This window comes from Rhinatrema bivittatum, chromosome 17, assembly GCF_901001135.1.
Source record: "Rhinatrema bivittatum chromosome 17, aRhiBiv1.1, whole genome shotgun sequence".
Classification (NCBI taxonomy): Eukaryota; Metazoa; Chordata; class Amphibia; order Gymnophiona; family Rhinatrematidae; genus Rhinatrema; species Rhinatrema bivittatum.
In genome coordinates, this window is record NC_042631.1 from 17,432,957 (window position 1) to 17,460,148 (window position 27,192).

At 46.2% G+C, this 27,192-nt stretch overlaps 1 protein-coding gene across 1 annotated transcript in view; it reads right to left on the reverse strand.

Moving 5' to 3' along the window:
* LOC115079085 (myosin-binding protein C, cardiac-type-like) overlaps window positions 1-26,931 on the reverse strand; it is a 61,493-nt gene extending 34,562 nt beyond the window's left edge. Inside the window, exons 1-18 of the mRNA XM_029582121.1 lie at window positions 26,796-26,931; window positions 22,445-22,711; window positions 21,619-21,738; window positions 20,126-20,212; window positions 18,600-18,748; window positions 18,213-18,330; window positions 17,334-17,382; window positions 16,507-16,551; window positions 11,422-11,478; window positions 9,506-9,508; window positions 8,329-8,352; window positions 7,253-7,255; window positions 6,757-6,920; window positions 5,623-5,755; window positions 4,690-4,692; window positions 3,853-3,977; window positions 3,048-3,153; window positions 581-747 (exon numbers count right to left, since the gene is read on the reverse strand). Coding sequence (XP_029437981.1) covers window positions 581-747; window positions 3,048-3,153; window positions 3,853-3,977; window positions 4,690-4,692; window positions 5,623-5,755; window positions 6,757-6,920; window positions 7,253-7,255; window positions 8,329-8,352; window positions 9,506-9,508; window positions 11,422-11,478; window positions 16,507-16,551; window positions 17,334-17,382; window positions 18,213-18,330; window positions 18,600-18,748; window positions 20,126-20,212; window positions 21,619-21,738; window positions 22,445-22,711; window positions 26,796-26,820 — 1,645 coding nt within the window. The 5' untranslated portion in view covers window positions 26,821-26,931. The remainder of the gene's footprint in view (window positions 1-580; window positions 748-3,047; window positions 3,154-3,852; window positions 3,978-4,689; window positions 4,693-5,622; window positions 5,756-6,756; window positions 6,921-7,252; window positions 7,256-8,328; window positions 8,353-9,505; window positions 9,509-11,421; window positions 11,479-16,506; window positions 16,552-17,333; window positions 17,383-18,212; window positions 18,331-18,599; window positions 18,749-20,125; window positions 20,213-21,618; window positions 21,739-22,444; window positions 22,712-26,795) is intronic.
* Between the last annotated feature and the right edge of the window lie 261 nt (window positions 26,932-27,192).

Sequence of the window (27,192 nt, forward strand, 5' to 3'; positions counted from 1 at the left end):
TCCCAACTGCTTCTTTTATTTTGTGTGCGTAACAGGAAGTGTAAAAATCAGGTTGTGTGCCCAAACCACGAGCAATTTCAGAAGAAGCCATTAAATGCACAGAAACCCATTTTTTATGCACATATATGGCTTTGAAAAATCCATAAGCAACAAAAACAACAGACAAATACATTAAAACAGCAAATAAAATCCCTGGACCAATAAGCATTCACACTTCCAGAGAAATGAAACGAAAAGCAACCACAAGCAACATACAAAGCTTTATAATGCAACTAAGAAACCCGGAAATAGCACAAAACAGGTTCCAAAAATGAAATGCATCGCAAATAAAATGAAAACATGAACATCACTCAGCAGAAAAAGCAGATGTAAAGAGGAATCCTCTGTATAAAGACTTCTGCCACAATGGTCATCCAGACATCTATAAAGACCTAATAATAAGCTGCACAGAGACCCAGAGAACCTCTGTCTGAGATAATCGGGGTCCTCTGGCCCCGAAGACTTTGCTTTCTGCCCTGTTTCTTGCTCTTCCTGTGGGATTACGCTGTTCACTCTCCCCCCCACCCCCCCAGGACCTCACCTTGCACCAGGAGCTCAGCGACTGACTCCCCGCCATTGGTTTTCACGATGTAATGCCCAGAGTCCTCCTTGGTAGTCTCGTTAATGATAAGATGATGTTTCTTTCCATCTTTTTTGAACCGATACTTGAAGGTCTCCTCTCGGGTCAGTTCTACTCCGTCCTTCTCCCTAAAAGGCAACCAACCAGTTACATCCACCTCACTCTTTTCTCTTTCAGCATGCAGACGTCGGGAGGAAGGAAAGGGTGTGCCCAAGAGGCGCTCTCTCTCCGAGAGGAGCCCTGAGAGAGGGAACCTGAGAGGCCTGCTGTGGGAGAGAAGCTCTGAGAGCTTTAGGACAGGGAACCTGAGAGAGGAGAGATTTGGAGTCAGCTTATGCCCAGAAACAAAGGCCTGGGATTGGAAGCCGGAGCTGCTGGGAACCTGAATTCATTTTGACCCAGTTTGCGCCTAATTTTGCCACTTTCCTAACACCTGCAACGTGACCGGTACCGGCCCAAGCAAGGTTATGTTACAACAGTTCGGCCCAAAAGCGGTCCAAGTCGGCAAATGCGCAAGAAACACAACGGGCACAGGACACAATGCAGAGACAGGACTGAGAACCCGCGTCGGATGCATGGGAACCGATAGACGTACGCGGGAGATCCGAGTGGATTTACCGTCTTCTGCGCTCTCTGAGGAGAGGCATGGCACACTCAATCGGCGCACATCCTGCTTCCTGCACCGCCGGATCTCAGATCCACGTTGGATATTTCTGCTTTTGCTGCTGGGTCTGTCACTGCGTCACCTCCACCTCTGTCACTGCGTCACCTCCACCTCTGTCACTGCGTCACCTCTGTCACTGCGTCACCTCTGTCACTGCGTCACCTCCATTACTTTTCCCCAGCATGGGGATTTTATGATTTTGTGAGGGAGGAAAGGTGGTCTTCTTGCTCCCCTAAGCTTCTTTAAATCTGCATCTCCGTGTGGGGGGAGGGGGAAATAAATGTAAAGTCTCTATATGTGTGCATTTCTGACAGCGGTATGTCTTTTATTTTAAAGTTTTCATATAATCGCTAATAGGGCAGGAATCTGACCCTCTAGGCGGTTTTCAAATAGAACATACATAATAAAAACAACAGTACAGTTATTAATATACATTATAATTACAGTATTAAAAATGTATCTATTGTTTTTAAAAAACAACAGATGTAATATTAAAAATGTCTTTAACTGATTAAGTAGATAGAACGGTTAAGCTGATCTTATAAGCAATTGTGAAGAGATAGGTTTTTAGTGATTTTCTAAATTCTTTAGTGTTTGCTGTTAGACGAATTTCTTCAGTGGGGGGGAGGAGTTCCAAAGAGCTGGGCCGGTGACTGGGAAAGCTCGTTTGCCTGTTAAATCCAGTCTTGCAGTTTTTACAGATGGTACTTCAAGGATACGTTTGCCCATCGAGCGAAGTTGACGAGTTGGTTTATAGATCCTGAACAGTGTGCAGAGCCATATTGAAGTTGGGTTGCATAACAGATCGTGAATTATTGCAAGTATCGTATGCCTCCTCTCCAGCCTTTACAGCCCCCAGCCCATTTCATGCGCGCACGGTGGGAGGAGGTTCCCTCAGGAAACGTTCAGGCTGGAGTGTGAAGCTGCAAGGGGTTGTGTCTAGCAGGTGCTCTGTGCTGCTCCTGCCGCACTTAACAAGCGTGAGAACACGCTGTGTGGTCACCGATACCCGACAGTCAACTCTCCAGCTGGCCAGCCGAGCCAAATGCCATTTCCCTACAAGGTCAGGCTCAGAATCAGAGCCGAGACTGATCTGAAGCATTGCAGGTGCTCAGCCAGCTACAGTAACAGGCGGGCAGGATGTCCACGAGCAAAGGGCTGATTCCCAGTTTCAGCACATGAGCAAAGGATGATTAGGGCTAACTGTTCCCTCGTTATCTTTCGACATTCCCATGACACCACAGTAGATAGGCTCTAATGAAAAGCCCAGGAGTGACCTTTCCGGACCAGAATTGACCCTTTGTCCACAAGGCTTGCCACACTGGTGTTGTCCAGAAGACAGTGATGGAAATTTCAGATGAAATTTGAATCCAAGTTTATGAACAAAACTCTGATAGGGTATCCGAGGGCAGTAGGTCAGGCTGTTACCTGGCAGATTAGGATCCAGAAGATCTCAAGATGCCAGAAGCAAGGTTGAGAACATTTATCTGTCCTTCCCCTTCCCCCATGTAAGATCAAGAGTCTGAACCAAGTCTAAATTCCTAGCCCATTGCCTGCTGAGACCTGGTGAGTGACGTCTTTGACAATCAGTAGTTGGTGATACCAGTACTATTTGTTTCAGGGGCAAGGGAACTTGAGTCAGTCCAGATCTAGAATGATTTGTAACTATACTGAAATATCTTATTGCTTCTGTTCTCTGAGAATGGATCTCATTCGATTATCAGTTATTTCAGTGGACACTGTTAGAAAGAGAAAAGTTCTTACCATTTCACATGTGCTCCGTCCTCCGAGACCTCACATTCAAACTCTGCCCTGTCTCCCACCATCACTAACTGGTCCTCCAGCGGGCGAATCACCAGGACAGGGGGTTCTGAAAAAGGATAGAGACAGCCTGCGGTTACACCCCTACTTGAGTCTCCATCATCCGGCTTCTTCTCCTACACTTCAGTCACTTAACTCTCTTCCCCTGATATTGTTAGGCATTAATCGAAAGGCAAAGAGACAAGTAGATGTTTGCTAAATCAACAGCTATTACTTACAATTAAATAAGAATCTCAATCCTTCACTTTTGGATTCCACAATCAGACTGTTAACACCTGATGTCTAATTTCCTATAAAGGTGGAACTTCATCCGTGGCTGAAGTCCTGGTCCTGTATATGTATATCTGGAGCTTCTTCCTCATGGCAGTGGTAGGTAGTGGTCCTACAGCTGTGGCATCCTCACTCATGACGGTGACTCTAAACTTTAGGTTGTGGCCCCTGACTCAGAGCTGTGTTCCAGGGCCTGGCAATGTGCCCCTTCACTAATGGTTTTGACTCTTGGTCCATGGATGTGGACCTTCTTCAACTTTGGTTTCCTGCTCCCATGGATATTGCTCCCTTTCATGCTGGTGGCCCCTTTTTCATGCCGGTGGTCACCATAACAGTGGTTGGACGAAGTGTGGTAGAGCGTGGCATGGTTTAGGAGGTAAGAGAAAAGGTGGAATGGTGATGGTGTGGTAGAGAGCTGAATTGTAGTGGAGGTTTAGTAGAGAGTGGAGTGGAACTGCTAGGCATCATGGTACCTTACCTTTTACAAAGAGTTCAGTGAAGGTCTTCTCATCACCAATCACACACTGGTAGGCCGCGTCATCAGCAAGGGAGCAATGGTTAATTGTCAAAATCCGCTTGTTGCCAATACTCTCAAAAATGTACCTAAAAATAGATTGAGCATTTCATCAGTGTTTCTCACAGAACCTGCAGCTTAGAAGCAGAAAAGCAAAAAGTGGTTCCAACCCCAATTCCCTAACGGGTGAGGGACATAAGGGACTGTGAGATACCACTTTAGAACAGAGGGGTTTCCGGCATAGCAGAGCCTCACTACTGAAAGACAAAAGACAGGGGACTCTTGGATAATGCCCATTCCCTACTGCGAGACAGAGAGCCCCCCCGTTCCTTCTCTCCCCATTTGGGTCAGTGGGTTCTGACGATAGCAACTTCTACAGGGATCTCTGAGATAATGTCTCTCAGTGCAGGACAGAGGATCTTATGATAACTCCTCTCAATGTGGGACAGAGAGGAGGAGTCTGAAATATCATTTTACAATGTACGACAGAGAGAAATCCAGGACAGCAACCTCCTTCCAGTGTGGGAGAAGGAATTCTGGGACAGAAAGGACTCTAGGACAGTGAATAGCAGGCCCTTTCCAGTGTGGGACAGAAGGGACTCTGGGACAGTGAATAGCAGGCCCTTTCCAGTGTGGGACAGAAGGGACCATCTTCCCTCTCAGTACTGAACAGAAGGGTTTCTTGGGTACTTCTAGAACAGAGGGAATTGTGGGATAGCAATAAGCTCCTAGTATTAACTGTTTGCAGACGAAAATATTCCTAAGAGAATTGTGTGGATAAAGGATGGAAAAGTGACTTACTTGCTGAAGAGATGTTCATGTTCAATAATAGTTGATCCAGATCAGGAGGAAGGAAAAGAAAAATAGAAATAGAGAAGAGAAATAATATTATTTTTAACAAGTAACAAATGATAAAAATTTGTTGCCAAATCCTGTTACAACTTTTGTGAATGCAGCCACCAACAAATAGAACCCCATTTCTAGTATTTTATAACCACCATCTCATAAGCAACATATAATCACTTTATACCCGGCATCTCATACCCAAAGCATGAGAAGCAGCATCTTATATCCAGCATCTTATACCCAACTCCTTGAAATCAAGACATCATAGCTCCTATCTCCTAATCAACACCTTTTTTTTAATTGAGATTTTAACATGTACAGTTAAACAATTCCGACATCAAAGAAAAATATCAAAAGTTACAGAAGAAAAATTTAAAAAAAAAAAAAAACTTCATAAAAACATACCATACCTAGTACTTAATAGCCTTTAAGTCTGGTCTTAAGGCACGCTCTACTAGTCATCATAAAAGTCACTCCCTCCTCTGATCTCCCATCTCCCCACTCCTAAAATTCCTCCAGTTTCATCTCTTGTAAATCTCTCTATTCTTCTATTTAAACTCTTTGGAACAGGGACCTCTTTTAACTTATTATTGATCTCTTTTTTTTTTTTTTGTACTTACCTGTTTTAACTGTGCTCAGCAATTCATACATTGCTAGCACTATATAAACTAGAACACCACCACACTGTCACCAGCACCTCATCATCAACCCACAAACACAACATTTGCTTTTAATACATGGCAGCCAAAATAAGGTTAACATATTTCTATATCTGTTTTTAGCTTTGACCAAGCCAAGATGCGGCTGTCTTGATTTTGCCTTTCCAGCCCTTTCTGACCTCTCTCCAATGCAGCTTCTGCTCTCGGCTCTCCCTTTCCCACCACTTACCTGCCGCTCACTTGGATCTCCTGCCCATTCTTCAGCCACTTCACCTCAGCATCAGGGTTGGCAAGCTCCACCACTAACTTGATCTTCTGGCTTTTATCCACCTGGTAAGCAGCATCTAACTTCTTGAGAAAAGCTGAATACACAAAACACTGTCTTTATAGAAATGGTTAAGAGAGATTATTTTCTGCTCTATGTGTCACATCCTCTCTCATGGCATTGCAGCCTTGCTGTGGGGGATGCAGACTTTCCTTTTCCCATGACTTACACATGGATGCCTTTTTCCTTCCCATTTTCTGTTCATTTTTCTATTTCTCCCTTCTTTCTCCCCCTGTTTTTATTTCACATGAGCTTCTTTTCTCTTCCTCTCCAGTTTCCTCTTTTCCCTTCTTCCTAGCTTCTCTTTCCTTTTTTCACTTTTCCGGTTTTTGCTTAACGGGGGGGGGGGGGGGGGGGGGGGGGGTCTCTGAATGGCAGTGCTCAAAGATGCCATAGGTAAAGTTTGGCGCCCTGTGTTGAAACATCAGGAAGCCTCTTCTCTCCCTTTTCTAAGTGGCAGCCTAGCTTGAAGTTATATTGTTAGCATCATTCTTGCTATAGCCCTGACATCAAGGGGGCAGGAATAACTCTTTTACCACTGCTGCTTACCATCTCCGACAGCCCAGCCTGTGCCCCTCTCAGAGATGTGCTTTGTGCCAAGGCACCATCTCCACACCTCTGGCTATGGCCCTTGAATACATGTAGCAGTTTGCTTAACCTGGACTGAGGGCACTGAGGCAATAAACAGAATAAAAATGTTTTGTAAATGCATGAGAGAGGGCTCCTGAATCTCGATGCCACCCCCTTAGCAGGCTGACAACTCAAGATCCTTAGCTATTTAAGGCTTTAGCATTTGCTATTAGTCCTCTTACTCGCTCTCTCTTTTACTACAGCAACGAAAATATAGTTCTTATGGAAATACTAGTGTAAAACCCTCTGGGATGGGATGCAGAGATGATTGTTGTTACGTTTGTTTTTAAAGGATGTTGTACACCACGTCGGGCAGGCCTTCGGGCCCGGTTCCAGGCTGTAGAATTAATAAATGGAATGGACCTGGAATGTGTGGTGGGCTGAGGTTTGGTAACTGGGGCATCAAACCTGTGCTTTTCTTTTCCTCCTTCCTCATCTTCTTGAGGCGCTTCAGCATGCCTCGCAGGTCTGTGATGCCGTACTGGAAAGCTATCTTCTCATACTCCGTGGGAGGAGCTTTGCTGAGGATTTCCCAAACATCGACCTCAGGTGCCACTTCAGTCTTCACTTCCCTGTGGCCAGAAGGGAAGAGGTGAGGATGTTGAAAGCAGAGAAGGCGGGGCCAGGGCATGTCAAACTCCCCTTAGCGCAAGGCCTCACTGTGGAAAGTCTTATAGCAGTGAAAGAACAGGATGTGATGAAATCCAGGATAAAACTAGAGATTCCTTTTCTATAAAAAGATAGGCCCCTGCTAGGGATGTGAACGTGTCCGAAACGAAATGGAAAATCTAAACAAAAAATTTCCCATTTGGTTTCAATTCATTTTTTAAAACAAAATTTTGTTCGTTTTCATTTGTTTCATTTAAAAAAAACAATAAGGCCAACAGACTGCCACAACCCCCACCCCCTCTCAACTCCCAAGTCTCCCCCTGATTCTTCCAGCCCCCTCAGGCACCCTGCTGAGAAATATTCATGGGGCAGAAGTGATCCCCAGTTGCTCCTGCCCCACCAGTGCTGTGATTACAAATGACGCCAGAAAACCGAGGCTAGCGCCATTCTTAACTTATTCCATATAAAACAGCGCTGGCCAGGCCCAGGCCCAGGCCGGTGCCAGTTTGCATGGAAGGAATTAACAAGGGTACTGGCTTGGTCTGCAGGCAATACTAAGAAAAGCACATGCAAGGCAGAAGTGACCAGGCCGGGGATGGCTCCTGCCCTGTGAAGAAGGAAAAATATGGTAAGAGGGTTTGAGGGGATGGAGGGAAAATCAGAGGGGAGGCCAAGGAGAATTTTTTTTTTTTTTTTTTTTTTGTTTTTCCGACAATGTCTAACTTTTTGTTTTGTTTTATTTTTCTTTGTGGTTTGTTTTGGGCTTTTTTTTTTTCCATTTTAAATAAACAAAAAAAAAAAAGCAAAAACAAACATCAAACAAAAGAAAAAAATGAAATTAAAAAAAAAAAAAAAAAGTCTGTGCCCCTGCATCCCAACATTAATCAGCTGGAAATGAGGCAGAACTGCACGAATAAACCTTGGAGCCTCCATTGCATCTCCAGAAGCTTTTAAATGCAAACACCTCCCAGAGCTCACAGGGAAAGCCACAGGAAAATGCAGACACAACATAGCACAGAAACTGAAAAGCCATTCTTCAGTCTGTACTGGGCGAGCCGCACTGCTGTCCAGTGTAGAGGAATCCATGGATTGCCAACAAGGGGCACTGCTAATCTATCTTCCTGCTGTGGGATCCTAGTTTGTGTGTTGAACCAATCAGCCACTGGTCTCCTAGACACAGAAAGGACTCGTCCCTTGGAGCTTTCTAGATCCTGGGGGGGATGGGGCCAGCGAGAACAGAGCACAAAGTACATGAGATTAGCAGGAAAAAAAACCCTATCCTCCTGCTCTAGACTAGGTTGGGCCAGAAAGTCGTTTACAGGAAAGAGGAGAGAGAAGGAGGGCAGGAAAAAGGGACTAGTAAAAGCTTACCGATGTACAGTACGCAGGAAACTGCTGGACTTGCAAATGATGCAAAGAGACATTCAGAAAGGCATGCAGCATCAGCAGCAGCAGCATAGGCAAGAAACACAGCAGAGGTTAATCCAATGAACTCATCCTCCTCCTCGTTACCGAGGGATAAGAGGTACAAGGCATGTTAAGTACAAGGCAAGAGTTATCATGATTCATGAACATCCCTGCCATTAAGTCAAGATCAAGGAGGCACATTCCTAGAATGCAGAAAGCACCATAATACTCATCATCAGCCACGTGTGGGCAAGAAATAGCAAAAAGTATTACAAGATAGCAGGCAAGCGAGGGAGCAAGCTCTCTTAACTGCCATACGAGAACCACTGTTGCCACCGCAGGCGAGAGGCAGAGCAAACCATATTACTGCAACATTATCACACCGCAGGCGAGAGGCAGAGCATGTCAGCTTGCAGCATGCAAAGTCATCATCAAGGTCATCGCACCACAGGCAAGAGGCAAAGCAAACCAGGACAGTACATGCAAGGCTATCAGTTCCACCGCCAAGGACAAGAATCCCAGCAAGGCAGGATAACACACCGGAGATATCATCAGTAGTATTATAGTCATCCTCTCTGAGTTAAATGATTGATTTCATGTTAATCAGCCTGAACTTGAGACCCTGATCTCAAGGAAGAAATTATTACTACTGCAATTATTGTCACTATTCTTTCCCCTACTATTATGGAGGAAAACCCTTCCTGCTTTTCACCCTGTTCATCCTTTTTTTTTTTTTTGGCAGGGCACTATGTCCACTAAATTGCCAGTGAGCTTCTTCCTGACTGATGTTTCCAACAGGTGTGAGAGCGCTAAAAATAGCCACTGCATCCTTTAGAAGACAGATCCATCCTACACCAGCACTTCTGACTGACTGTCAGCTGTCACCTCCTCTTGCTCCATGTCTCAGCATCTTCTCCTCACCCCCCCTCCCCTCCTTCCTATGCCACCTGTCAGCCTGTTGCATCTGTACCTGCTGGGAGAGGCAGAACAACATTGCAAGAACCGTTTTCTAAGCGGAGGGGGGTTGGGGAGGGGGGGGAACGCCCTGAGAACCGACACGTTCCATGCTCCACCACACCCCTCGCAAGGTCTTGCTCCCTTATTTCATGCACAATATGCTGATAAGAGAAGGCGATCTTACTCTCTGCCCCAGGCACCATAATTGGAGCAAGCACCGCATTGGTAAGGAAGATGGATATAAGAAGCAAGTGGAAAGGTGAGAAGAAAAAACAATAGACAGAGATAAGAGAGGAATAAAAGAAGTGTCAGTGTACACAACAGCAGAAAAACTGAATAAGAATGTTACAGTTCCTCAAATTTGTAGAGAATGGTGAAGGAACATTGGCTGAGGAGGGCACCGGCTGGGGAGGAGATGGAAGAGTGATAGAGCAGCATTGGTTAAGGTGGAGAGGGCCTGTGGGGCATAGTGGAGAAGTGCTGGCTATAGGGAACTGTAGGGAGCTGTGTAGAAACTTTGGTTATGGGAGCACTGTAGGGAATGGCGGAGGCACACAAGCTATGGGAGCACTGTAGGGAATGGCGGAGGCACACAAGCTATGGGAGCACTGTAGGGAATGGCGGAGGCGTGCAAGCTATGGGAGCACTGAGGGAATGGCGGAGGCACGCAGGCTATGGGAGCACTGTAGGGAATGGCGGAGGCATGCAAGCTATGGGAGCACTGAGGGAATGGCGGAGGCACGCAGGCTATGGGAGCACTGTAGGGAATGGCGGAGGCATGCAAGCTATGGGAGCACTGTAGGGAATGGCGGAGGCGCACCGGCTATGGGAGCACTGTAGGGAATGGAGGAGGCACGCAGGCTATGGGAGCACTGAGGGAATGGCGGAGGCGCGCCGGCTATGGGAGCACTGTAGGGAATGGCGGAGGCATGCAGGCTATGGGAGCACTGTAGGGAATGGCGGAGGCATGCTGGCTATGGGAGCACTGTAGAGAATGGTGGAGGCATTCAAGCTATGGGAGCACTGTAGGGAATGGCGGAGGCACGCAGGCTATGGGAGCACTGTAGGGAATGGCGGAGGCACACAAGCTATGGGAGCACTGTAGGGAATGGCGGAGGCACGCTGGCTATGGGAGCACTGTAGAGAATGGTGGAGGCATTCAAGCTATGGGAGCACTGAGGGAATGGCGGAGGCGCGCCGGCTATGGGAGCACTGTAGGGAATGGCGGAGGCACGCAGGCTATGGGAGCACTGTAGGGAATGGCGGAGGCGTGCTGGCTATGGGAGCACTGTAGAGAATGGTGGAGGCATTCAAGCTATGGGAGCACTGAGGGAATGGCGGAGGCGTGCTGGCTATGGGAGCACTGTAGGGAATGGAGGAGGTACGCAGGCTATGGGAGCACTGAGGGAATGGTGGAGGCGCGCCGGCTATGGGAGCACTGTAGGGAATGGCGGAGGCATGCAGGCTATGGGAGCACTGTAGGGAATGGCGGAGGCGTGCTGGCTATGGGAGCACTGTAGAGAATGGTGGAGGCATTCAAGCTATGGGAGCACTGTAGGGAATGGCGGAGGCACGCAGGCTATGGGAGCACTGTAGGGAATGGCGGAGGCATGCAGGCTATGGGAGCACTGTAGGGAATGGCGGAGGCGTGCTGGCTATGGGAGCACTGTAGGGAATGGCGGAGGCACGCAGGCTATGGGAGCACTGTAGGGAATGGCGGAGGCATTCAAGCTATGGGAGCACTGTAGAGAATGGTGGAGGCATTCAAGCTATGGGAGCACTGTAGGGAATGGCGGAGGCACGCAGGCTATGGGAGCACTGAGGGAATGGCGGAGGCGCGCCGGCTATGGGAGCACTGTAGGGAATGGCGGAGGCGTGCTGGCTATGGGAGCACTGTAGAGAATGGTGGAGGCATTCAAGCTATGGGAGCACTGTAGGGAATGGCGGAGGCACGCAGGCTATGGGAGCACTGTAGGGAATGGCGGAGGCGTGCTGGCTATGGGAGCACTGTAGAGAATGGCGGAGGAGTGCTAGCTTTGGAGGTAGCTTGGAAGCAGTGAAGAAAAGCTGATGTGATGACATTAGAATACTGCCACTCACCTCTTTTTCAATAAGGCACTGAAGTCTAATGCTCCAGCCTCTTCATGAGTATCTCCACTGCAAACAGAACAGAATAACATAAGATATACCATGCTGGGTCAGCCCAAGGTCCATCATACCCAACATCCTGTCTCCAACAGTACTCAGTCCAGGTCACAAGTGCCTGGCAGATCCCAAAAAGTAAATCTATTTCCTGCTACTCACTCCCATGGATAATGATAGCATTTCCTAGTCTAACTGGCTAATGTTGTTTTATGGACCTTTCCAAATCTCATTTAAACCTGTTATGCTAGCTGCCTTGAGCATGTCTTCTAGCAACAGATTCCAAAGCTTGAATGTGCATTACAGTGCTTTCTCTGATTAGTTTTAAATCTGCTGGTTCTTAGAGTATTTATTTATTTAGACATTTTATATTCCATCATTCCATGTATACATCACAATGGTTTACAAGATGACATTAATAGTTATACATTCAACAGATAAGCCTAGACAAAACAAAACGATTGGGTATGATGTTGGAGTTCGTATGTAGGTATTCATTTTTATCTATCTGGAGACGGTTTCTGGGGCAAATGGAATTATGATCAGAATATAAGGCAAGGACTGTTGGTAATCACAGATAAGGTAGTTTTCAGTTCCTAGTCTGTGGGTTATTTGAGAATCATGCATTCTCTCTTTTGATGTATTCCTCATGCAGCAATTATCATTTGTCTTTGTTGTCTTTTATTGGGTCCATATATTTGAGGTTTAAGTTAAATTATATGTGTTAATGAATAGCCATGTTTTTAATTCACTTTTAAATTTCTTTCTATCTCGTAGCATACATAGAGTTTCTGGTAGAGAGTTCCAGAGCTTTGGACTGGCTATGGGGAATACTCTATTTCTTATTTGCATCAAATGTGTGTTCCATATAGTGGGGATATTCAGGAGACCTTTATTTTGGGATCTTAGTGTTTGTTTAGGGTTGTAGGGCTGTAGTGTCTCTCCTGGCAGTCCGATGTTATTGGAGTGAATGATGCTGAATATTATTACTTTACAGTAGATTCTGGATTGTACTGGTAACCAGTGCAGCGCCATCAGCGAGGGTGTAATATGATCATATTTCCTGGATCCTGTTAATAGCCTTGCTGTGGTGTTCTGTAATAGTTGAGGTGGTTTTAAGTGACTTGTAGGAAGTCCTAGAAGAAGGGAGTTACAGTAGTCAAGGTTAGAGAATATTAGAGATTGTAGTACTGTATGAAAGTTCACCAGGTTAACAGTGGTTTCAATCTTTGTAGTATATGCAGCTTAGCGTATCCTTTCTTAATCAGTTTCCTGATGTGTATTTTCATAGTGAGGGTCTCATCTAGCTGTACACCTAAATCCTGTACTTGATTTGAGGGGTTAATTTGAAAGTTGCCTAGGCCTAAGGCAAGTGGAGTAACTATCCCCTTGTTTTAGTATTATTTGAAATGGAAAATAACCGTTCTTTATTTACCTGTTCCATTCCACTCATGATTTTATAAACTTCTATTGTGTCCCTTCTCAGCCTTCTTTTTTCCAAGCAGAAGAGTCTTTACCTGCATGGCCTCTCTTCATAGGGGAGCCATTCCATCTCCATCATTTTTGTTGCCTTTTTTTGGTACCTTTTTGAGTACCACTAGGTCTTTTTTGACGTTGGTGACCAGAATAGCACACAAGGTGCAGTAGAACCACGGATCCATACAGAACAATATGATATTTCCCATTGCTTTTCAGATCATTCCTAACGTTCTATTTGCTTTTTTGACTGACATCACGTGCTGAACTGAGGATTTCACTGCTTTGTCCACAAGGACTCCAAAGACCTTATCCTGGGTAGTGATTCTTAATATTAAAGCCAGCATTCTTACCTGTGGTTGGGATTATTTTTCACTATGTCATCATTTTGAACTTTCCCAAATTAAATCCCATCTGTCATTCAGATTCCCAGTCTCCTAATCTCACAGGCTCCTTCTGCAGCTCTTTACAATATGCTGTTTAAACATCTTTAAATCATTTTTTAATCATCTGCAGATTTAATCGCCTAATTCATTATTCTCTTTTCCAGATCATTTGTGAATATATTAAACAGCATCGGTCCCAGTACAGACTCCTCTGGCACTCCACTAATGACCTTTCTCCATTGGCAAACTGACCATTTAGTCCTACGTTTCCTGTTTTTTAACCAGTTACCGATCCGCAAAAAGACATTGCCTCTTATCCCATAGCATTTTAATTTCCTGAGGAGTCTCTCATGGGAAACTTTGTCAAAGTACCTTCTGAAAATCTAGATACACTGTATCAACTTGCTCACGCTTATCTACATGTTTACTTACACCTTCAAAAGATTTGTAAGATAAGTCTTCCTTTTGCTAAAACCATGTTGCCTCTTCCCTATCAAGCTATGTCTTTTTGCATATGGCCAGTAATTTTGTTTTTAAGAATAGATTCTACCATTTTGCCTAGCACAGAAGTCTGGTTCACCAATCCATAGTTTCCCAAATCATCCCTTGACCCCTTTTTAAAAGTTGGTGTTACCCTCCAGTTGGCAGAAGTATGGCTGTTTTAAATAATAGATTACAGATAACTAGTAAAATGTTTGCAGAGTTCTTTGAGAATTCTGGGGTGAATACCATTCAGTCCTGGTGATTTGTTACTCTTGAGTTTGTAAATCTGAAAGAACATCAAGTTGGAGATGATTGGCTGGTCAGCTTTCAAATACTAATTTTAGGGGCATCTTCGGAACTATATTTTCACTAACCTGAGCAAGGAACTGCTAACTCCCTTTTATCTGCCTGGCACTGCTCCAGCTGTCTTGCAGTTTGATCCAAATGAGTCTGGCAGGTACCTTGAGATTATGGGACTTTGCATGGCTCAAAGAGTAAGATGACCGAAGTGCCATCAGATGGGTATGAGCGAGTCAAAGGTCCTCCGTGCAGGGATTAGCAGGAACATTGCTTGTGACATATGAAAAACTGCTAAAGAAATCATTGGTCTGGATATACTATTTCAGCACAGAGTGAAAAATTGGCCAGAAAAAACCCCCACCATGTTAAATAAGCACTTGTCACTCCAAATGTAGGATAATTGTTTGCCCCATGACAGTGGTATTCATTTCCAATCCATAAGGCTGCAAATAGGTCGGGTTTGCAGGATATCCTCAATTAATATGCATGTTAATAGATTTGCATACAATTGAGGTAGCGTGCATGCAAATCTTTTTCACGTATATTCACTAGGGATATCTTGAAAATCTGACTGGTTCACAGCCCTCAAGAATGCCACTGCCCTAAATGTCACTATTGAGTGATGGTTGAGGTTCCCTCCCTATAGGGGCTGTGAGCGCTGCCTCTGCAGCGTTCCCAGCCCTGGCCATCCATGGGATTGATTCCTGGATTAGGTCTTCTTTTCCCTGGGATGGCCAGGGCTGGGAACGCTGCAGAGGTAGCATTCACAGCCCCTATAGGGAGGAAACCTCAACCTTCACTCAGTAGTGACATTTACAGGCTGGACTTAGGATGCATGGATGCCAGAGACCAAGGGGAGCTGCGCTTTGTTGCCCCCGTCTAAGGAATGTCACTACAATGGCTGGGCAGGTGGGGAAGAGGGAGGGGTTATAAAAATAGAGTGCACGCTCCACATAGGTGTGAAGACTCCTGGTATCATAGTCCAATACAGGTCGGTTCTGTGTGAGCTGGAAGGCCAAGGAACAGAATCGGTTGGACTATCGATACTTACAACTGTAATAGGGAACCACAGAAAAAGGAACATTTAGTTCCTAAACCACTGAAAGGTGGTGGTTGTTCCAATGGAGGTAAAAGGGTCACAGAGTCAGCCCAAGATGGGAAACGGGGGCAAGAGGCAATGGCAGCTTCCTGGTGTGGGTCTGTGGTTTGTGTGATGTTCTCAAAAACCAGACAGAAACATTCTGCAGAGCCAAGCAGGATCCAGACTGGCAGAACCCCAAAAGCTAGAGCCGTATTGCTAAGCCTCATCAGATCAGGATTTGGAAGAACCGTGTGGAGCAGAATGCCTTCTGCGCTAATGGGAATTTTGTCCTTTGCAAAAATCCCAGCAATGTTTGTAAAGTGTCAGCTGAGGATTACAAAGTCAAATTCTGATCTTGTGTCTCACAAGCGTCTGTGAGATTCCAGGAATTCCAGACTGGTATCCAGAGATGGGGGAAGCATGCGTGAGAGAGCTTGATGCTTTGCATGCTCTGCTGAGGCTTCTCTCACTCCCGCGAGCTGCTGGGAGTGCCATGCATTAGCGCGCTCACGTGTGATAGAGATGGAGGCATACAGTGGAGGAAAGCAGTGCATCATAGTGAGGGATGGGAGACAGACACTTTCTCTCAGTGCTTCATTTCCCCAGAATTCAGTTCTAATAAAGAGTTTGACAAGGTCAGTCAAAACCTTTATAAGCAACTGGTCTGGCAGACATGGGGGAAAGGAGGTAGAGGAAATTATGGGAAAAAATGTGTGCTTAGGAAGTCCCTTAACTCCAAGATAATCTCTCTGTGTAAAGTCAATATCCATTGCCCACAGGTAACAGAATCCCTCATCCTGTGATCCCTCACTCTGTGACTGCAGCACTAACCTACCCACAGGTTATAGGATCCCTCACCCTGACTGCAGCACTAACCTATCCCTCACTCTGTGACTGTAGCACTAACCTATCCCTCACTCTGTGACTGCACTGCTAACCTACCCACAGGTTATAGGATCCCTCACCCTGACTGCAGCACTAACCAATCCCTCACTCTGTGACTGCACTGCCAACCTACCCACAGGTCATAGGATTCCTCACCCTGACTGCAGCACTAACCTATCTCTCACTCTGTGACTGTAGCACTAACCTATCCCTCACTCTGTGACTGCAGCACTAACCTACCCACAGGTTATAGGATCCCTCAACTCTGTGACTGCAGCACTAACCTATCCCTCACTCTGTGACTGCAACACTAACCTACCCACAGGTTATAGGATCTCTCACCCCGTGACTGCAACACTTCATTTGCCGTCTCCCTCTAGCACTGAGAGATTACTTGAAGGCTTGGGAGAAAGTGTGACAAAACTCAACTACCTGGAGTAGAAAGAGGTCTTCCGTTTAAATCCTCCCATCAGACTCCTAAGTAGCATTTACAAATAAAGAGTTGTAACAGTGCACGGAGGCTTTCCCCTCTCCCCCTCTGACGGTATATAGCGTGCAAACATACAGGTATACACAGCCCTCCCTGCTGCCCCAGGCAGAGACAGTCCCGTCTTCCTCCACACAGTCACAGTTTTCTCTCTCATCCCTAAGGTGCACCTGGCTATTTCTCCTCTCCTCTCCTAGATACAAACAGCCCTCCTTTGTCCTACAGATGTACACCCTCTAGCATCATCATCACCTTCCCTTCCCTCTCCCCTCAAACCTTGGGATCATAAACTCACCCCCCCCCCCCAAGGTATTTATCTGCCCCTTCCTGCCCCCTCCCCAAATTATATCCTGCAACAGGGGCTATGGGCCCCGTAAGGTTTCGATTACAAAGGAAAGCCAGCAGAGGAGAAAGCGGAGGATAAGCGCCACTTGCCAGTGGGAAGACATCCCCCGCATACGAGGAAGTGTGAGGAGAAAGAGGGCATGACGAGTTAGCCTGCCACGGCTGGTGGTGGCCACAGTGGCTCAGGCCAGCTTCACCTCAGCCCTGGAGAGCTGGGAGAAAGCCCTCTGGCTTCGGCTGGAGCAGCTGGGCTTGATGGACCCTTGGTCTGACCCAGTATGGCACTTTCTTAGGAAGCGCCGCGGTGTCCAGATTCATTTTTCAGACGTGCTTGGGCCCTTCCCCTCTCCCGGGAAACATCGGCTTTAGCCATATCCTAGGACCCCTCCCCCCCCCCCCCCCCAATATGGCGCCAGGCGGTACTCACGTGCGTCGGAAGGTGGAGAGAATATCTACGTCCCCAGTTCCTGCAGTCTCTATCGGGGGAAAGAGAGGGGTAGCAAGAAAAAAAAAGGATAGAAAGGGAGAAAGAGAAAAGGAGAATAAAAACGAAAGTAGAAAATAGGAGCGAGATGTGGGATTGACAAGGAAAGATCAGAGCAGACCGTATGAAATTAGAGAGAGAGGAGAAGGCAAACGTTCTCAGAAAGCTGCCTTCACTTTAACACTCAACAGGGCTGCTGGCTGGTATTGTCCTCTCTCTGTAGCTGGTTTTTACTTCAAACTGGCATTTTTAGTAAACGAATACTGTCAAATTCATTTTGGGAACAGTTCGGAGCTATCTTTATTCACAGCTTAGAACTTGGTTGTCGGGAGCCGGTAGGTGGGACTCGTTCCCTCCGAGCGCTAGGAATTTCACTTCTGTAGTGCGATGGCCCTCGGGGGCCACACATGGGCCCCCAGAGGCTCCTGCAGCTGCCGGAGAGGAGGAAAAGGATTAGCTGTACTCCTACTGCCGGAGCCAGCAGTCAGGGGCTGCCTAGCTCCTGCAGAAGCTTCCCAAGCGCAGTGACACAAAGGATTAAGAGGGACCGGGTGGTCATCCAAGGGCTATGGTCAATTAAACGAGTCTCAGAAATCTGATTGAGTGGAATAAGGGAGGTCAGTTCCCTGAAGGAGGGCGCATGTTGCTGAAGGCCTGAGGCTGGCCCACAGGAGAAAGTCTGGATAGAGCCATCAGCAGCAACTGAGGCACTGGCGGACGTGAAGGAGGTGCGGTGAAGGTCCAGGACTGACTGATCCTCTACCACATCCTCAAACCAGCATTAACAATGCCAGCGACAGCCGAAGCTCAGGGTTTACCTACCTTGGACATTGAGGTTGAAGTTGCAACTGTCAAAATGGTCCTTGGTGCTCACTTCGCACCTGTAACCGCCGGCATAGGTCATTTTTGCCTTCATGATGTGTATCTCAAAGACGTAAACCTGAGAAAGAAATGCACAGAGGCGATTAAGACCCAGCCAGGAAGGGAGGCAGAGGCAAGGAAAAAGGAGGGGGGAGACAGAGAGGAAGGGAAGCGTCGTAAAAAGGGAGAGAGTCAGAAAGACAGAGGGGAGAGTTAGAAAGGCAGAGCCGGAGCCAGAAGGAAGGTAAGGAAGCAAGAAAGAGGAAAGCAAATAAGCAGACGGGGAGAGAAGGAGGCTGCAGGAGGGCGGGTGGGAATCTGCGCTTCCTGGCCCCTGACACTCAGCACCTTGTTGTTGCGATCATAAGACTCCTGTAACTGGAGGTGCTTCCCCACTTTAGTGGAAAGGTCCATCCATTTCCCCTTGAACCACTTGACTGTTGGCTTCTTCAGCATGTTCGTACCCACTATTTTGGCCGTGAATGTGATGTTTTCATCTAGAAATTGGAAAAAGAAGTGAATAACCGTACACCCAGCAAAAAGCTGAAAGTATTTGCGGCACCTTGCTGACTAGTAAAGTTACGCGGCTGCAGACTTCTGCAGGTATCTTTGCTGCTTGTTAGCCAGGAGGAAATCTTATTTTTATTTATTTATTTAAGTTTTTTTATATACCAACATTCAGGACGAAAGTCCCATCATGCTGGTTCACAAGAAACAGGGGTGCAATAATAATAAAACTTTACAATATGAACAAAAGTGCAGAAAAGCAGTTACATATAACAAGGAAATCAATAACTTGGAGAGAGAAGGAAAATGAAGATCAGATGATTATATATATGTATTCTTGCCACCTATGATGTGATTGGCACAGCAGGATCACTAACATTCATGCACCTAGTGCATGGCTTTACCTGCGGTTGGACAGGCTAGACTAGCACCCAATGCAATAAGGAGATTAGCGCGTCCAGAACGCGCGCCCAAACAAACGTGTAGCTGTAGCGCTCATCACATGTAAATTCCATGTAGATGAGGCTATTGGCTATTACCCCCTGAAGCAAAAAAAAAAAAAATCACTGGGCGCCCAACACAAACATTTTAACGCGGCAAATTTAACTCCAGCCCCCGAGGTGGCGTTAAGTCAATCCACGAATCAAGGGCTCATGAGGAATTAAAACTTACTGTCCTCTGTGGTTCCTCCCACTTAAATCTACCGATTGTGGTCTTTATAAATAAAAGTATAATGTAATGGCTTGATGCAAAAAAATAAAATAAAAATTCTGGACGCACCCTTTACACACAAAATATGCCTGCTCAATAGCAAGGAGCGAAATCGGCCTGAAGCGGGAAAAAATGGACGCGCACCTGTTGCGATTGTGGGCGCACTATGCCTTTGCACGCTGGCGATGCACAATGCGTCCCTAGCGCGTTCTTTTTTTAGGCAGTCCCTCGTTTACATATTGCATCGGGCGCCCAGGGGACGCAGTTGTGCGTTCGTTAGGAAGACATGCGCTCAATATTTTTTTTTTCAGTACGAGCGCCCGTTTTAACATGCGTCTTATTGAATCGGCCCCCTGGAGTCCCTCGTATAACTGAAACTATAATTGGTTACTTTGCACAACTGGAAGCTAACTGGATCCCAGGGCTGAAACTCTGCCTTGCACGACCGGCATGCTCACAAGCTCGTGCCGCTGGAACTACAGCTGTCTTGCATAGCTGGAGGCCTAATATTGCATTCTGAGCAGGTAAGTTAAAGTCTTGCACTAACAGTCCCACACTAACAGGCTCACTAGTCCTTGCAGGCAGCTGGAGCACTAGCTGCTCTGCACAGCTGGAATATTAGCCTTGTTTTTCTGAGCATCTGAATTTGGACTTACCCACAGTGACGTCTCCATCCTGAGGCCGGACAACAAAGAGCCCAGTACTATCCTGACCTTCCTGAGGCTTACCTACGTCTGGTGCAGCTGAAATAAAGCAAACAATTTGATATCTGCATTATCAGAGTCTCTCTCTGACCTTCCCCACTCACTCTCTGCCTTCTGCCCAAATCCTCTCTCTGACCTACCCTTCCTTGCCTCTGCCTACTCTGTGCTGTTCCTCCCCCACTCACCTCTGTCCCACCTTCCCTGCCCCACAGACCTCACTGCTGAACAAATACCATACTTCATTCACCCTTTTTGCATGGCTCTGCTAACCACCGACTCTTTATAACACCTCAAATGCCAGGCCAAGACTGATCCTCCTGACACCAAACTCCATCCTACCACTGTCTCCAAAAATGCCCTCCTAAACCTGACCCCAAAGATCATCCCTACCTTAAACATAAGCAGTGCCCTGCTGGGTCAGACCAAGGTCCATTGAGCCCAGCATCCTGTCTCTGACAGTGGCTACTCCGGGTCATAAGTACCCGTCATATACCCAATAGTTGACTTAATTATTGCATCTCACTCCCAGGGATAAGCACTGGCTTTCCTGAGTCTACCTGGCTAATAACTTTATGGACTCTTCCTTCAGGAACTTGTCCAATCCTCTTTTGAACCCAACTATGTTCGTTGTCTTGACCACATCCTCTGGCAAGAGATTCCATAGCTTGTTTGCTGAAAAAATACTTCCTGTGATTTGTTTTAAATCTACCAGTTGCCAGTTTCATGGAATGTCCCAGTTCTAGTATTGTTTGAAAGGGTAAACAATTGTTCCCTCTTTACCTGTTCCATCCCACTCATGATTTCATAAATCTCAATAATATTCCTCTCAGCCATGTCTCTTCAAGCTAAAGAGCCCTAATCTGTTTAGCCTCTCTCCATAAAGGAGCTTTTCTATCCCCGTTATCCATTTCGTCACCCTTCTCTGTACCTTTCTATGCCCGCTACATCTTCTCTGAGATGGCTTGACCAGGACTGCACACAATACTTGAGGTGCAGTCGCACCATGGATCTGTACAAAGGCATTATGATAGTCTCGTTTTTTGTTTTCTATTCATTTCCAAATAATTTCCAACAATCTATTTCTCTTTTTGACCGCTAATGCCCACTGAGCCAAAGATTTCAAAGTATTGTTCACAAGGACTCTGAGGTCCTTTTCCTGGGTGGTGGAACCCAGCATCATGCACTTCTATGTTAATGTGGACAAGGGCAAAGTGAATTTCATCTGCCATTTAGAAGCCCAGCCTCCTACTCTCGCAAGCTCCTTCTGCAGTGTTTCAGACCCACCAAGCACCACCATTATCTTTCTCACTCCATATAAGATCTGTCGCCCTCCCTCCTTTACTGCTTCTCTTCCTCCTTGACTTTCTTGCCATTGTTTTCTCTTTCTCCATCCTCTAATTCTGTCCCAAGATTTTCCTTGGTCTAATGATCTGATCTTGCTCTACCTCCTGGACTCTGGTTGATGTCCTCTGGAGGCTTGACTGCTGGAACCTCTGAAGGAGCTGGTGCAGGAGAAGCTTCTGGGACAGGAGGGGCTTCAGCAGGCTGATCAGCTTCTGACTTTTCTGGAAAGGCAAGAAGTAAATAAATAAATATCATTTTGGGATCTACCTGGTGTGACCTAAACTGGGCACCATCAGAGACAGGATGCTGGGTTTGATGGACCGTGGTCTGACCCGGCATGACTTATCTTATCTTCTTATAGAAGTCCATATTCAGCCATTAGCATTCTGGGTAAGTTATCCAGATAAAACAACCTACGTAACTTGAAGTGAATATCTGAATGTACCCAAATAAATCAAAGTTATCTGGATAGGTTTAGGACTGCTCTATGACATAACCAGCCAGGTAACTTGATAAAGCTGAATATCGGTGATATCCGGCTACGTTACCTGGCTAGTCAGCTCTACCCCAGAACATTTCCGACTTATCCTGCTAGGCTTTTAATCCAGATAATGACTTATCTGAATAAACTGGAGCTGGGGAATGCATTGGGAAATTTAAAAAAAAAAATGTGACTTGTCTGGCCAAGTCCAAAACTTAAGCTGGACAGACCATTCTGAATATGGACCCCAGATGGGTTTTGCTAACTACAGTATTACAACAAACCACAATGAGGAGTCTCAGTACTAGAGTATCTGTCTCCCTGGAAACGTGTATGCGTGTGTGAGAGACAGCGAGAGACAAGTGAGCGCTGTTCTTCTCATCGAACGGCACACAAGCACACGCCGGTGCGGCTCGTTCAGTGATAGTGCTCAGCGGGACACTGACCTGTCTCTCTAACTTTGAGCTCAAATTTGACTTTGGAGCTGCCTGCGATGACTGCATAGACGACGTCATCCTCTTTCAGCACATTGTTGATGGTCAGGGAATGCTTGGTGCCTTCAGCCTTGATGATGTACTTGTCACTGGAAGAAATGTCCGCGCCATCTCTCTGCCATTTCACCTTCACGCCATCTTTGTCAGTTTCGGCCTCAAATACAGCAGCGGCCCCTGCTGCCACCTCCACCGACTTCGGTTTCTTGCTGAAAGCTGAACCTGGAACACATAAGAAGAGATCCTGTACCCACATACAGTGCAGCTTCGTGACAGCACCTCTGCATATAAAGCAGCATTACATGCAGTGATATATATATCATTTGCCACATCTGGATATATATTCTAATATCAGTATCACATGTGCATTGATACTCAGCCATGTCTGCATAGACGCTGATATCAGAATCCTATACTCCACTACTCCGTACACCTGCATATGTTGTAATATCAGTATTTCATGGAGAGAGAATGACAGTATCGCCACATATAAAAAGCTAGATTCATACTGAGCTGTATTACGACGAGTATCACACAGGACCAGCCCAGTGGCTCATTGGCCATTCAGAATTCAATTCCTAAGCCTGGTTGCTACTTCTCAGGTTGGATGCTGCCCTGGCAGTGACTGCAAACTCTGGGGAAGGGGACGGAGATGCCCAGTAGCCAGTCAGGTCCAGGCCCATTCCATTTTGTATGGAAGAAATGCGTGGCGCTGGCCTTGGTGTGCCGGTACCATACCCCTAGCAGGGCAGGAGCCACCGGGGATCAAGAGAAAGAATGATTCAGAGGGCTGCAGGGACTGAAGGAGGGACCTGAGAGGTTTGGGGCTTTTTTTTTTCTCCACTGGAGCCTAATTGGGGTTTTTTTTTGTTTTGTTTTTAAATTGCATTCATTTCTATTTTTTTTTTCATTTTAAATAAATAGAAAAAAACAAAACAACCAACAAATTTAACAAAAAAAAAAAAAAATGAAAAAATGAAACAAAAAAAGATGTCTGTGACCTATAAAGAAAAGTTGGGATTATTTAGCTTAGAGAAGACTGTGGGCTGACATGCTAACAGCGTTTAAAGACATAAAGGGGGTATACATCGAGCACCGTGACTGGTTGATCTCCATCTACACCACGGGAAGTAACGGGCTGAAACCGCAACTGGGGAGGTTTAGCTTGGACATTAGGAAGGTGGGTTGCGGGATCCGTCATTGGAAGGTTTTAAGAGCAGGACAGACATACATTGGTCTAGGATGACAGAGTGCATCCTGCCTGGGTGAGGGAGGGTAGGGTTAGATGACCTTTTCTCCCTCTTACCCACTCACTACACTCGTTCAGTAACACACTCATTCATTCACTCACACCCAAGGGAGGGGAAGGAGGGCATTACATTACCAAAACCCTGCACTAGTACAGGGAATAACTTTGCCACATAATATTTCAGGGTCAGGACTGGCAAAGGGTGCGTGTTGTGCCCATATTCAAGCAGGCATCCAAATCAGAACCAGACATAAGAACATAAGAAATTGCCATGCCGGGTCAGACCAAGGGACCATCAAGCCCAGCATCCTGTTTCCAACAGTGGCCAAAACCAGGCCACAAGAACCTGGCAATTACCCAAACACTAAGAAGATCAAGTAGGGACCAATTGTTATCCTAATGCTCATTGCAGAAACAGTACTGACAGGGCTTGTTTTAGACAGGGGAGGGTCCTAGGCACTGAAGCAGAGCTTCGAGGAACCTGGCTCTGGCTAAGCCCACTTCTTAGCTTCTGCCCTGGAGCCCAATGTGTCTAACACTGGACCTGCGTACTGGAAGCCATCATAAGAGAAGAGATGGCATGGAGGAGAAGGTTCTCACGATTGAATGTGCATGGGTGAAGGAATAACAGGCCCTGCTAGACTACACTTGTTACCAGCGGACTTAGCACAGGAAATTATGATTGATGTAGTTTATCGGATTTTGCAAAAGCTTTTGAAAGATTGATTTTCAAATTACAGATGATGGGTTTTAGAGATGACATTTGTGAGTGGATAAATAATTGGTTGAAGGGGAGGCTTCAGTGGTGCATAATTAATGGCCCATTTCCAGTTGCAATGCCTTGATAAGTAGGCCCCAACAGGGATCTGTGTCTGAAGTTATTAATAAATATTTTATCAATGATTTGGAAGAAGGATTAAGCCATTTTCGTAGGTGGCACCAAACTGTCATACAGAGCAGGACCCACTGATTTTACAGAGAAATACATTTAGCCTGGGCAAATGGGCAGAGAATCACGAAGGCGATGTTAATGTGGACAAACGCAGGATAATGCACTTGGGGCACGACAATAGAGAGCCGTAATATATTTAAAAGAGGCAACCCTTGCTAATATGACCCAAGAAAAGATCTTGTCATATTTATAGATAATGCATTAGGCATGAAGAATTTATGAGTCAAGAAGGCTCAGCAAAGCCGAGTTCATGTGGGAGTGGAAGCAAGAAAGCAAAACGTTATCCTTTCTACTGTTTAAGATGTTTCTGAGGCCACGTTTGGAATATAGGATACAGTTTTGGGCAGCTATCCAAAGAAAGGATACTCATCTCTTTAAAATGTACTAATAAGTGCCACTAAGCTAATACAGAGATCTCCATACTTAGCATCATTATATTTTTTTCCCACTGCTGCATAAATTAGCTATGAATGCTTTATTGCCTTCCTGCGGATTAACACAGAGAGATCCGCCGAAAACGTTGTCCAAACTAAGGCTTGCCTCCTTAGAAAAGAAAGGCTGGAAGGAGTACAAAGATGTCAACCTGCCGAGGAATTTCAGGGGGGGGTCATCTTTTCACCGTTCATATCTTGCCCCGCCAAAACCCAACCAACAGTGGGGAAATGCTCGGAGGTTGAGGGGAAAAGGCGATTTCGCTGCCTTCAGGAGGAAGAGATTGGGTTCTTGGAGTGAGAACAGTTTGCCAAGGGAGGTGGCCGTGACTGCGACACGAACAAGAGTGGAAGGAAATTCGGCAACGTTTGGAGATTGGTAGGTAGGATGAGCTAAGCTTTTCCAGGGGAAGGGCCGCATAGAATGTTTAAAATCATCCAGAGGGCTGGGGTCCGTCCCCCCCCACACATCACAGACACACAGATTATGTGGGGGAGGGGCCTCGTGTCCAGCTTTTTCATTGATTTGAAATGCTGAGGGGGGGGGGGGGGACAGGGTCCCTACGTAGTAATAATATTTGTTTAGGTTTCTGAGGGGAAAAATAACCCGACCCTCCAAAGAACAAAAAAAAAAACCCCAATTCTGAGCACCAGATCCAATCACTGGAGGGAAAAATCTGGCAGGCAGGAAACCCCAGGCTCCATGGGCCAAACCCAGCCCACAGGACTCAAGGGAAAAGTACTGCTCCAGGGATTTGAAGGTCATCATTCTCCTTAGCATCATCATTCTTTTTCAGTACTGCATAATTAGCTATATTGGTTTTCCTGCGGATTAGCACAGGAGATATCTGTTAGTCAGAGAGCCAGCTTTCTCGTAATAAGCAATCAAACTTTTCCTCACAGTTTGATGAATCCTCTCTCCTCTTTTGCCCTTTTCCTACCACGATATGTTGAAGTAATGGAATTGTCCAGTCATTCTTGGATGTGCAGGTTTAATTCTCAGTATAATGGCGTCATGGACAGATGGATCTGCCTGGCATGGTCACGGAGGACTCCATGCATGCTGGAACGGGGAACGAAAGTGCTCACTTAAAATATCTGAAATTCCTCCTTGTAAACTCCTCCCTGAGAGAAGATAGGCCTGCTCCAAGAAGAGTAGAGGGCACGCACTGACCTTCAGCTACAGGGGAATGGTCTGAAGAACACAGCCTAAGCTTGCTGGATGCAGGGGTAGGGGAGTGAGAATAAGAATAATTAAAAACAAAACAAAAAACACAAGAGTATACAGTCCACGATAGACACATACAGAACTCATAATCCGATCAAGTCAGGTGAGGAGTGACCCGAGCCGACACATAAATCATTCAAAGTTCAGGACAAACCACCCACAAGGAACCAGGACCTGAGCAGAACACAGAACTTATTCAGGAGCCACACAGAGTTAATTCTGCCCCCACTTCAGATCTGTCAGGATCAGGTCCTTCCACAAGTACTTCAACACATTCGCTGTCTCCTTCTCATATTGGCTCTCCCCCCTCATCCTCCTCCTCTCTCTCTCTGTCCCACATTATTGTTCTCTCATTCCCTCTCTTTACTTTTCCCCTGCATTCTCTCTGCTCTTTCCCTCCTCCCTTGGGTCTCCTGCTTTAGCTCAGCTCAGCAGTTCATCCTCACCTGCTTTCTTTGCAGGCTCCGGCATCCTGGTTTTTCTGTCTCACCCCTCAAGGACAAAATTCCCAACCAGGCTGGTTAAAGCAAACTCTGATCTTAGCCGGAATGAGGCTGGAAGAGCTTACAGACCCCTTAAAGAAAGAGAGAGAGACTGCCCTGACCCCTCCTTCTCATCGCCCTCACCCCCTCCCCTCTCCCCCATCTCACACTCTGTCACCACCACAACCTTATCACTGCAAGGCTTACTTGACAGGATCCATCACCCAGGATAAATATAGTATGATGAGACTGCATCCTCTCTAAACTCTGCTTCCCTGAATCGCATCTTCTTTCCACTCTGCTCCCCTACCCCAAACTTCTCATTCTCTTCCTCCCTCCCCCCCCCCATCCATCCTCTCCC